This window comes from Mus pahari, chromosome 5, assembly GCF_900095145.1.
Source record: "Mus pahari chromosome 5, PAHARI_EIJ_v1.1, whole genome shotgun sequence".
NCBI lineage: Eukaryota > Metazoa > Chordata > Mammalia > Rodentia > Muridae > Mus > Mus pahari.
Genome location: NC_034594.1, coordinates 143,376,028 through 143,388,571, shown reverse-complemented (window position 1 = coordinate 143,388,571; position 12,544 = coordinate 143,376,028). Strand labels below are relative to the sequence as shown.

At 44.9% G+C, this 12,544-nt stretch overlaps 1 protein-coding gene across 1 annotated transcript; it reads right to left on the bottom strand.

The window, feature by feature from the left end:
• Window positions 1-1,793: 1,793 nt before the first annotated feature.
• On the bottom strand, window positions 1,794-12,026 carry Fcgr3a (Fc fragment of IgG receptor IIIa). Its single transcript, XM_021198882.1, has 5 exons — window positions 11,929-12,026; window positions 11,327-11,347; window positions 10,723-10,977; window positions 5,590-5,844; window positions 1,794-2,434 (listed from the first exon to the last, which is right to left on the bottom strand). The coding sequence occupies exons 1-5, from the start codon at window positions 11,966-11,968 to the stop codon at window positions 2,256-2,258; spliced, it is 750 nt and encodes a 249-aa protein (XP_021054541.1). The 5' UTR covers window positions 11,969-12,026; the 3' UTR covers window positions 1,794-2,255.
• Window positions 12,027-12,544: the final 518 nt, after the last annotated feature.

The window sequence follows — 12,544 nt, the reverse complement described above, 5'->3', positions numbered from 1 at the left end:
CAGCACTTCCTGCACCTGTGTGTGAGCTTTGATGGTCTTTGCCTCTCTAAGCTGTCCCTGAGATGGACCCCAACATAAGAGAGACACCTGCACCAATATAAGAAACCATTTGGAGTATGGTCTAGTAAAGTTTAAATTCCCAAGACCTCCCTGAAAACTGGCATCCACTTGACAGAATGAGACACATCTATGGGTAACTGGCATCCTCATTGGCAAGTTACAAGTCCTAGCCTGGTAGAGAAGTTAAGACATGAATGTTAGACAAAGCAAGTCCCCTGCCACCGTTGAATACCCCAACCAACGGAAGCAGGACAAGCGTCCAGCAATGATATGTTCCTAAGGAAGTGCGATATCCCTAAATCCCAATAGGGAAAGTAACTTGGCACACAGATGTTTGTAGATTTGGGGCTTAAAAGAGCTGGGGAAGGGGAGCTATCACCCCTCCCTGAGCAGAGCCAGTTGATAATATTTGGGGGAGGGAAGTCCCTTTCTTCAGTTGTAAGTTGTCATAACCTACCACCTGTTTGCATGCAAGTAACCTTAACTAAACTCAGTGGGAAACAAACAAGACTCTAGAGAGAGCAGGAGAGGGACTTGTTCAGAAGAAAAGAGGTCTCTGGGGGAGTGGGAGGCCATAAAAGAGGGTAATGGAGGGTGAGGGTTGCTGTCATTACCAGGGCATCCCCTGTCAAGACAGCAGTGCCAACGGGTAGGTAAAGGGTGCAGAGATAATCAGTTTGGAGCTGGTCTCAGAGAACAGCATCTGCTTTATTGCACGTGAGCAACCTCTTGTATAGTGGAAGCCTATTGGGCATGATTGGTTAGCACCTTATGTTGGTTTGGACACTGAGGGTGTGTACCGCCAAGATCTCTATGCAGAAGAAGCACATTAAAGAAGCTCTAGAGAGTGCAAACGCCACTGAAGGCCAGCTACTGGCTACTCATGCTACCCATAATTCAGTGTTCTGACTTCCAGGGCATGGTGTACCATGCTTCTTTTGTAAAAGCACAGTATGCCAAGTAGTGCCTGCATCTTCTCCTACAGAGAATGACCAAACTATACTGTATACATGTAAGAAACTGTAACTTTTTAAAGATTTATTTATTTTTATGTGTATGAGTGTTAAGCCTTCATGTATGCATGCACATCACATGTGGCCCTGGTGTTTTCAGAGGTCAGATGAGGGAGTCAGGTGCCCTTGAACTGGTGTTACTGATGGTTGGTAGCCACCATGTAGATGCTGGGAACAAAACCTAAGGACTCTGCAATAAATGCTCTTAAAGACTGAGTAATCTCTCCAGCTCCATGTCAAATAATTGTTTTATTGTAGAGAGTAAGGGAGGAAGTTAGAGAGATGACCCATCAGTTAAGAGCATTGGCTGTTCTCGGGAAGGCTCTGGTTTCAATTCCCAGACCCCACATAGTAGTTCACAACCATCTATAACTCCAGTTCTAAGGGATTTGATACCCACTTCTGACCTCCATTGGCACCAGGCTCCAAGCACAAGTGTAGTATGCTAAGGTCCAGGAATCGCCTCTCAAACCACACAAACACACAAACATCTCAATTAGACAAGGGTAGCTTCTTGAGCATAAGCCTCAAGACTGGTTGACCAGGGCCATAGTCTAGATATCTCCCCTTCCCCAGCTCTTAACTGTTTACTTCATGAGTTCAGCTGCACCGCCTAGGTCCCTAGGGCTTCCCACACTCTGGAGGAAATCTGGGGGTTCCCAGAAGGCAACCAGATCTGAGGAAGACACAGAAAAGCTGCTGCACTGGCTGGAGCAGCCATTCCCTTTTCTACAGAAGTTTATTTAGGAGCAATGGCTAAACATGGAAGGAATCACCACCCAGAGTCCAGGCTGCTGCTTTGCTCTGATGGAATGTTTGGAGCAGAGAAAGCATAAAATTCTGAAGCATCGCTTCTTGGGAGGGCAGCTGCGTGCGCATTGCTGCATCACTGTTGGTCCTTGAAGACCCCAGGCTTTCCCTTTACCCTGAGATAGTCCATTGGAGAGAGACAAACAAACAAACAAACAAACAAGCAAATGAACATAAATGCCAAAAAAAAAAACCCCAAAAAACAAAAAACAAAACCAAACAAACCCAAAACAGTTGGGGTAGGGAACCTTTGTATTATTTCTGCTGCTCAGCGCATGGTGACCAATGCAGCTGGTGAGGTTGAGGTTGCAAGTCCCCAGGGAGGCTCATGGGTTCTACACCATTGCTCTTATCGTCCCATGAGATAAGGGTTCACTTGTCCTGAGGTTCCTTGCTCCATTGAAACTTGGGTTCCTCATAGTCTGCCATGGAACTTTGAAGACCCCTCTGCACAGAGAAATACAGCACTGTGTCTATTGCAAACAAGAGTCCTATCAGCAGGCAGAATGTGATTTGATGCCATGGTGGAAAAGTGGACAGAGACGCCGGATCTAGGAGGAGAATTGAGAGACGAGAAAAATGGCTGTCATTAAGGCAGGGGTTTGGAAGAAACAGTGAGATCAACACCATCAGACTGCTCCTGACTCCCCCTGGGAACCAATTCTCCTCCTCTCACTGATTTTCCACCTCAACGCAACCTGAGAGGGGCTCAGATGCTTAGCCACAGCTCCTGCTTATTTGAGGGTCTAGCAAGGTCTACAGGAGTCACATGACAGCTGTGAGGTTGCCCCCCTACCTCTTTCTCTCTCAGTTTTTAAAAACAGGGCTTCATCATGTAGCTCTGACTGGTCTGGAGCTCACTGTGTAAACCAGACTGTCTTCAAACTCAGAGATCCACTGCCTCTGCTTCCTGACTGCTACTATTAAAGATGTGGACTATCTCAGGGAAAAGGGAAAGCCTGGGGTCTTCAGGACCAACAGTGAAGCAACAGTGAGCACGCAGCTGCCCTCCCAAGAAGCAATGTTTCAGCCCAGCTCAATATATATATATATATATATATATATATATATATATATATATATTTAATTTAACCATTTTTGTTTTGATTTTATGTGTATGGGCATTTTACCCACATTATATCGGTGCACTAGCTTCATGCCTGGTGCCCACAGAGGCCAGAGAAAGGATGTCAGATTCCCTGGAACCGGAGTTAAAATTGTGAGCCACCATGTGGATGCTGGGAATCAAACTCAGGTCCTCTGGAAGAGCAGCGAGTGCTCTTAACCACTGAGCAATCTCTCCAGCCCTGGGCTTAATATTTTTTTAATTGAAAATTATATACATGTGGGGTGTGTGTGTGTGTGTGTATCTGTGTGCTTTTGTGCTCATGCACATGTGTGTATATGTGTGCATTTGTGTATCTATATATGGGTATAAGTGAGTGTGTATGTATGTTTATATGTGTGTGTGTTTGTGTGTGTTTGCATTTGGAGATCAGAGGACAACCTTGGGTTGTGGATAGCACTGGGGCTAATTATATTTGATGTTAATTCCATTCTCCTGTGAGTGGCTAAACCTGCTTCCCACCTTAATTTGTAAAATAAAGGAGAGCTGATGATTGGGCAGATAAAAGGAAAGGTGGAGCAGAAAGTGAGGGAGCGAGAAGAAGGAGAAAGTGGAAGAGGGAGAGGACGCAGAGGAGAAGGAGGAAGAAGAAAAGCAGAGGCACATGGCCTGGAAAAACCACAAGTTCTAAGGGGTCTCATAGATGTGGAAGATGGTTGTGTAGCCGTAGATCTACCCAATCTAGGTGCACAGCATGTAATCATATGAACTGTGTTGTGTTTTCATTGCTGGGCATATTTGGGATGGAGACATTTACCACAACAGAGATCAGAGGACAACCTTGGGTATCATCCTCAGACATGCCATTCACTTCCTCTAGACAACGTTTTGGTTAGATTTTACTGTCAATATAACACAACCTAGGGTCACCAGGGAAGAGGACACCTCATTTGAGTCATTGCCCAAGTCAGTGTGTCTGTGAGAAACTGAGATGATTGCTGTGGGAAGGCCAGCCCACTGTGGGCGACACCATTCCTAGGCGGGCAAGCTACAAAGAGAACTAGCTGAGCATGAGCCAGACAACAAGGCAGTAAGCAATGTCCTTTCCATAGTTTCTGCTTCAGTTCCTGCTTGACTTTCTGCCCTGACTTTTCTCAGTGATGAACTATATGCCCTAGAAGTATAAGCTGAAATAAATCCTTCCTCCCCCAAGTTGTTTTTGGTCATAGCATTAATTACAACAGAAAACAAACTATTACAGAAAAGGTCTTTCATTGACCTAGAGCTCACTACTTAGGTTATGTGGAATGCCCCAGGATCCCTTGTCTCTCCCTTCCCAGTCCTGGGTCTACTAATGTGCCACCGAATGTGACATGCTATGTGGTTCTGGGGCTCTGGCTCAGACCCTCATGCTTGTGAGGCAAGCACCTTAAGATCTCCTGAGCTAGCTTCCCTGCCCTAGCTGCATTTGTTGTCTGTCTGTTTGAGACGGGGTCTTATATGTGTTCCTGGCTGGTCTGAAACTCATTTATACAGACCTGTCAGGCCTTTAGTTTACAGTGATCCATCTGCCTCTGCCTCATAGTACTGGGATTAAAGGAGTGCACTACCAAGCCCAGCCCAGTTTTAATTTTAATTTTACTTTAAACATTTATTTATTTATTTATTTTGTTTAGGCATATGTTTGTGCACCACATTCATGAAGTTCCCTGGCAGGTGAGAAGAGGCATCAGGTTCCATGGAACTGGAGATATGGATGGTTGTGAGCCACAATATGGGTGCTTAGTATTGAACCAAGGTCCTCTGCAAGAGCATCTACTGCTCTTAATCGCTGAGTCATCTCTCCAGTCTTCTAACTTTTAATTTTGAAATAATTTTAAACTATGAACAAATGTACCTGAATACCATAAAGATCTCTTATATGTCTTTTACTTAGATTCTCTAATTGTTTTCATTTGACTTATTTGCTTTATCATCTGGTCTTTTCTCCTAACTTTTTGTGGTAGTTTGAATGAGAATGACCCCCCAAAGGTTCATATACTTGAATGAGCCTAGTTGTTCTTCCCTAATTGGTGGGACTGTTTTGGAAAGATTAGTGGGCATGGTCTTGTTGGAAGAGGTATATCACTCGGTTGAGCTTCAAAAGCCCAAACCAGGCCCAGTCTCTCATCCTCTCTGCCTGCTACATGAAACATAGCCTGTGGAGAAGATGTAAACTCCCAGCTACAGCTCAAGTGCCACGCCTGCCTGCTCCATGTTCCCCACGATGATGGTCATGGACTTACTCTCTGAAACTGCAAGCAAACCCCCAATTAAATGCTTTGTTTTACAAGTTGCTTTAGGCCAAGGTGTCTCTTCATAGCAATACAAAAGTAACAAAGACACCCTTTGACATCTGTGCCAGATTAAGATTTTAAAAAATTTAAAAAGACCAGCAAAGGCTCTTGCTGCCAATCCTAACCACCTTAGTTAGTTCAATCCCCCGGTCTCATGCTGGAAGGGGAGAACTGACTTCTAAAAGTCTTCTGACCTCCATGAGCTCACGGTGGCACATGCACATGCACACAATAAATACATGTGATGACGATGACAATAATATGAAACCCTAGCTCGCCGTAAGAGGATCTGAAGAACTCTTACCTCCTATGCTTATACGAAAGGACGTGGAAGACTTGTTGTTGTGTCCAATGAGCCCTCTGCAGAAGTAGGAGCCACTGTCGTTGTGTGTAGCTTTTGGGATGTGTAATTCAGAATTCTGATGGAAATACTTCTTGCCTTTGCCGTTCTGTAAGTAGGTGACCTTCCGTACAGGTCTGTTTTGCCAGCTGTGACATCTCAGATGAATGGGGTCCCCCTCCTGGAACAGCCACTTAGTGGTCTGAAGCACTAGCCAGCCTAAAAGACAGAGAAGTCTCAGCCGGGTAAATGGTATTTCTGTTTTGTTTTTCCAGACAGGTTTTCTCTGTGTAGTCCTAGCTGTCCTAGAACTTTATAGACCAGGCTGGCCTCAAACTTTGGGATCTGCCTGCCTCTGCCTCCCAAGTGCTGGGATTAAAGGCGTGTGCCGCTGCCACCCCCAGTCGAGAAGTCTCAGTCAGGAGGGTGAATTCTGAATGTGGATCTCTTCTGCAGAGCAAGGTTATCATCCCATTCTAGAAGCAATGGAAATCCAGACTGAGAATTGTCCTCCATAGCTCCTCAGATCGCACATGACCTTTAGTCTAAAGAAGACACACACACACACACACACACACACACAGAGAGAGAGAGAGAGAGACAGAGACAGAGACAGAGACAGAGAGACAGAGAGAGAGACACAGAGACAGAGACAGAGAGAATGAGATCTACAAGAGAAGCAAAGTTGAGGATATCTGCAGAATCCCTTTGTGCTGGGCTTACATTCAGCAGGTAATAAGGGCTCAGTATTTCCAAGCCAATTATATTTAAAAATGGGTTTCTAAGTCAGGTGGTTTAGTGCACGCCTTTAGCCCCATTACTTGGGAGGCAGAAGCAGGCTGAGCTCTGTGAGTTTGAGGCCAGCCTGGTCTACAGAGTGAATTCCAGGACAGTCAAGGGCTACATAGAGAAACCCTGTCTTTAAAAAAACTAAACCAAAGCCAAAACCAGAAGAGGCTTTCTACATTAAAAAAAAAAAAAAAATGAGATTTCAAGAGATACAGGGATGTTGCGAGTCCCTGCAGTGGTCGGAATCAGGAGAGCAAGTGTGCATAGGAGTGGTTGAAACAAAGGTAGAGGAGGCCTCAGTATGAAAATCTGAAGAGAGAATTGGGGGCAGGGGGGGCGGGGGGAGAGAAGGGCGGGCTGTGGAGTCATTTCTGGTTCTGAAAGGCCGAGGGGCCTCAGTTAGACCATGACTAAGCAAGGCTTTTGTGAGAGAAAGGAAGGCCAGGATGCCATTCCCACAATGATCTCAGGTGATCAGACTTCACACAGCAGGGCTGTGAAGTCAAGTGGGATGGAGCCTGGCGAAATACACGTCAGATAAACACTGATAGCCGGTCACAATATTAATGGGATCCTGTTAAGTGCGCGGAAAGGAAGGTGCGTGTGAAGATGAATGGGAGTTTACCCTGAGGGGACTGGGAGCAGAGGTTATTAAAATGCTCTTTTCCTATTAATTTTTGAAATATAACCCAAGTGACATTTGTAGTAAGAACAAAGAAAAATATACTGTAGGTTTTAAATTTTAGTGCCCAGAGGTAAAAAAAATTGGTAGAACATTTTGGTGGAGATTTTTCACCAAGAAGAGTCGCCAAACCGAGGGCAATTTCTATTATTTAATGAGTTAGATCATTTATCAGTCAAGGCAGTATACAAGAAGCAGAGTCAAGAACATTAGGAGTTCTTAAGGTTAGCTTGGATTATATAGTGAGTTCCAGGTATCTCTGAACTACATGGTACTTATTCCCCCCCCTCAAAAAATAGAAAGACCCCAAACATAAACTATAAATAAACAAGCTATATTGGTTATCAAAAATACCATGCGTCTGTTTAGCTGCTTACCTTGTCAGCTAAGGAGTACATTGCAATTAGGATAAGACTGTAATTGATAAGGATATAGCATAGTTTTGCGGGTGATATTATTTTATTAAAATAGTGTGATCTATTTATTTTTTTAAGCCATGGTCTCCTGATGTCGAGGTTATCGTGAGCTTGCTTCGTACAGCAAAGGATGGTCTTATGCCCTTGATCCTCCTCCTCTGGCTCCCAAGAGCTGGGGTCACAGGTGCACTCCACAGCAAGGGCTGGGGGGATATTCTTGTTTTGTCTGTCTTGCTGCAAACATAACTAATATACAAACATATATCCATTCAACAAACTCGTGACAGACATTTTACACTGGGAATATTCAGATTTCTACTGTGTATGCTCTCAAGCCTTACAGAACCTATAGTCTAGAATGTAGAAATATATCCTGAACATTATACTGCAGTATGGTATGTTCTACAATGAGCTAAGAGAGGGGGATTAAAGAGCCAATGAGATAATAATAATAATATTCTATCCAAAGAAAATACAGAACATAAGCAAAGGTGAATCTGGCCCTAAAGGAAAATCTGGGACTTTCTTGATTGATTTAACGCTCATGGCTGCAGCCTCTCTCAGTCCTTGTTAACTAGATAGTCAACTTCCATTTCTAGAACAAAGTCAAGCCAAACTAATAACTCTTAGAGTTTTCTTTTTAGCATTTATTTATTTATTTATTTATTTTTAAGACAGGGTCTCACTATGTAGCTCTGGCTGTTCTGGAATTTACTGTGTAGATCAGGCTAGCCTCAAACTCACAGAGATCCCTCTGTCACCGCCTCATGAGTGCTAGGTTTAAAGGCATAAACCACCATGCCAGCCTCTTCATTTCTATTATTTTTAAAAAGGTACACGTGTTGGGCTGGAGAGATAGCTCAGTGGTTAATAGATCCTAAGTTCAATTCCCAGCAACCACATGGTGGCTCGCAACCATCCGTAATGGGATCGTATGTCCTCTTCTGGTCTGTCTGAAGACAGCTACAGTGTACTTACATAAATAAAGTAAATAAAAATCTTAAAAATAAAAATGTACGTGTGTGTGTGTGTGTGTGTGTGCATGCACTCGTGTGCCACGTCATGCTTGTAGAGATGAAAGGACAACTTACAGGTGTGTGTTCTTTCCTTCTGAGTTCTAGGGACCGAGCCCAGGTTTATCTAGGCTTAGCGGTAAGTATCTTTATTCACAGAGCTGCCTCCCCTGCCCTAAGACTTGATTTTCCTATTGCCTTCTTTCAGTAATTCCCCAATTTATTCACTCTTAGATAGCTGTCTTTGAGCCAACAAGATAATTGGTGTTGTAGCTCTGCACTGTGAGATCTGTGTAGTCTAGGTGTATAGTTAGAGGTAAAGGAGCCATAGGACCCAGCTTGGGAGGCCCAGTTCACTGGGACCCTGATGTAGACTCCCTCGTCAGCCCTGCCCCACCCTCTCACACTGTACAAATGGGTCAGTTGTGTAAATAGAGTCAGGCTGACATTATGTGATGTCATTCCAAGAATGCTAGGAAAGATCTATGCCTGAAAAAGTAGTTCTCATACCTGCTCTCAAACTAGGATGCTATTAATTGACACACATGTCCATCCTATGATGAATGTGATTTTCAACCTGTGTGTGGGTCAAGTGCCTATCTGGGTAGATATCAGATCTCTTGCATTTCCATGTTATGAATCATTACGACTCATAACAGTAGCAAAATTACAGTTCTGAAGTTAGCAACGAAATAATTTTATGCCTGGGGGTCACCACAACACGGGAAACGGTATCAAAGGGTCGCAATATGAGGAAGGTTGAGAACCACTGATGTAAGGGGTGAGTGTGTAGATACCTCCACTCTGCCATGTCAAGGACTCAGACCCATGGAAAATGGCAAGGCTTAGAGGGATGGTCCTGGTGTGGGTGTTGATAGTACGTGCAGAAAATGTCTACTGTATCTCTCTACCCTTGGATGTTTATAGCCTGAAGATTGTCCCCTACAGAGACTGTTCCTACTGAGATTAGCTAAACCTGCCTCGTAATCTCTATTTAACAATATACATACATACATACATATATACAGATATAGATATAGATATCTCTGTTTAGCTGTACATAATGTCCCCACTTCCTTGTTTAGCTGCATGCAGTAATTCCACTGTCTGTTCAACTGTATCTAGTAAACATGCTTAGCCCCCTTGGGCCTGGGGCTTTGCCAGTGAGCTGGACTCTTTGATCCAACATTTTCTGTGTGTTGGTGTGTGTTTACCTTTTCCTTATCCCCTTGCCTCCTTAGACAGATCCGTCCGTCATGCTAGAAGGGGCCAAGTGTATGTTACTGTGTAAGTCCCAGCATGGCATCGATGGGAAGATAGTACAGACAGACACTGAGTGATGTGGTAACAGGTTATTAAAGATCTGAAACTTGAGTATTGCCGGGCTGTCTTGGACCTGCCAACTCCCAAATAAGGACATAGAGATTTATTAATATTTATGAAAGCCTAGACAATATAGCTTGGCTGGTTCTCAGCTAGCTCATACAGACTAACCCTGACTATTCCTGGCCTACATCCTGTCACGTGACCAGCTCCTTCTCACTCAGTCCTGGCACCAGTTCCTTCTACCCCAGTGTCAGGCTCCCTGGCCCTAGATCTTCCCACACTTTCTATCTCTGCCCAGAAGTCCCTCCTTTCCTCGCCTGCTTTGCTATCGTCCATTGGCTATTTATTACGCCAATCAAAGGGAGGGAGTAAGTTTACAAAATACTGAGGCCGGTGACGAGCCCTAAGAATAACGGTATCAAAATCCAGGCAGTACTCAGCTCTCTGCGGGTACAGACGTCAACATCTGTAGACTACAAAGACAACCTTACACAAAGTGCAAAAACATTACCCCAGCAGAGGAGGACCGCTGTTTGGCCTTGTAGATGAGCTGGAGTGTAATATCTGAGGGGTAATATGTGAGAGGGAAACTGAGATTCTAGGAGCATAGTCTAACAAATGAATGATATGGAGCATGTCCTGAGATCAGAGTGCGTGTCTATATTGTATGTGTTCTGTGAAAACGCCAATTCCTGGAATCGTTAGATGCCAGCATCCTGGATGCACTGCAGGAGTTTGATGCTCTGCAGACTTATAGCCAGAACTAGAGTTCTACCCCCATCCGAGGGACCGCGTGCTACCCTACCACTGTTAATCCAAACCATACTGGCTTTCCTCAAATAATTCAGGCCCCTCTTTCCCTTCAACTCACCTATATGGACCTCTAGTTGCACCGGGTCACTGAGCGTGGAGAGGGCTGTCTGGCACCTGTACATTCCACTGTCCTTAACTCTGGCACTTTGGATGACATAGTTGGTATCTTGGTGTGAGATGAGGCTTTCGTTATGGAACCACTTGGTAGAATTGTCCTCGGGGGAGAAGGTGCCCTGGCATCGGAGGGTCACGCTGTCTTCCTCAAGCACCCTGACCCATTCAGGGTCTAGGTTCACCACAGCCTTTTGGAGACCTGATGAGGAGTCAAGAGAATTTGGAGTGAGGACACAGGAGTGGGCCCTAGCCTAACACTCCCAGGGTAATACAGGCAGAGGGAACAAACCCGCAGCGCTCTCAGCTGGTCTGTGACTCATTCTTTGGGTATCTAGGCAGGGAAGCACTTGGCCCTAATTTTGAACTTTTCTGTAGCTGGAGAAAAATTGGCCAGAGGTACTAGGTCCGATCCTGACTCTGTTAGGGTATTACTCCTAGCCCCCATACCTCCTCCCCACACCAGACACCATACAATAGTCCTTTCCCAACTTCCTGGGGCCTTTGTGTATATTTCCCTCCATCAATCTAAGACTCTAAGGCAAACTCACCAGCTCGAATGCCAGAGAAAGCTGCAAGAAAAAGAAAGGCATGAGTCAGACACTAACGAGACTCCGTCCCACCTTCCCTCCCTCTGTTCCTTCTCTAAGGCCTGGGCCTGTGCTTCAGGAAAATCAAATCCTAGTTTTCGACATTATTTCCTTTCTCCTAGTCCCCTATTAAAACTGTCAGGTTAAAAGTAACCGTCGAATTTCCCTAAATCAAGCCCCAGAAACCACCTTAACCAAAACTGGGCCTGGAAAGAGATGCTAGGATGTAGGCAAGCACAAACCTTAGGACCACCTAGTTCTTGCTCTTCAATTTACACTTAGGGAAATGGGCCAGACAGTGGTGGCACACACCTTTAATTCCAGCACTCGGGAGGCAGAGGCGGTCGGATTTCTGAGTTCGAGGCCAGCCTGGTCTACAAAGTGAGTTCCAGGACAGCCAGGGCTACACAGAGAAACCCTGTCTCCAAACAAACAAACAAACAAACAAAAAACCACTTAAGGAAACGGGGACCGAAAAGGAAACGGGGACCGAAACTCGGGAGGTCTCTGCTAATGTAGGTCATCCTAAGTTTGTCCCTTCATCTAAACTGAGCCCCACTTACCTGTAAGTACCAGAGCTGTTGGTAGTAGTAGCTGCCACATGCTGCCGCAGCACAGAAAATGTCACCACAGATATCCGGAACCCTTAAGGGCCCTATTTGACTAAAAGAGAGGAAGTAAATAGCCTGCCCCCCAACCCCCCAGTCCATCTCACCAGTTTCCTTTTCCAGAAACACCATCTGATTCCTGACTGTGGGCTCGGATGGGTGAGCCCTGTGGCAGGGCAGGGACAGGAGGGAGAGCCCCAGGAAAGCATACCAAGGGGGATAGAACCACTTGTTCTGTGTAGATCAGAGCTGAGCACCTGGAGACACACAGAGAGTCTATCAGAGGATACTCTTCATAGAATCAAAGCTCCCAGGGCCAAGAATGCGGCCACATGACCCTGTTGATGGCCTTCACAGCAAGGACCATGTCCCAGGGGTCCCTTGGTTCTATCTCAGAATTTATTACTGTCCTGCCTGGCCCAGACCCATCTGCACGCAGGCAAGGGTCTGACCACATATATAAAATAGTAATTTAAAATTTTCAATATTCTAATAACTCTTTTCAATACTATCTCAACCTATATTTTCTTTCAAAACATTGATTTTTTTTTTAAAAAAATCTGGGATATGT

What these genes read in the sequence shown, in the direction of transcription:
- Fcgr3a (XM_021198882.1), bottom strand. Translation starts at nt 11,968, where the DNA reads ATGTGGCAGCTACTACTACCAACAGCTCTGGTACTTACAG. An exon ending in TTTCTCTGGCATTCGAGCTG is followed by an intron (nt 10,978 to 11,326) that starts GTGAGTTTGCCT and finishes ACTCCTCATCAG; the next exon opens with GTCTCCAAAAGGCTGTGGTG. An exon ending in GCAACTAGAGGTCCATATAG is followed by an intron (nt 5,845 to 10,722) that starts GTGAGTTGAAGG and finishes TCTGTCTTTTAG; the next exon opens with GCTGGCTAGTGCTTCAGACC.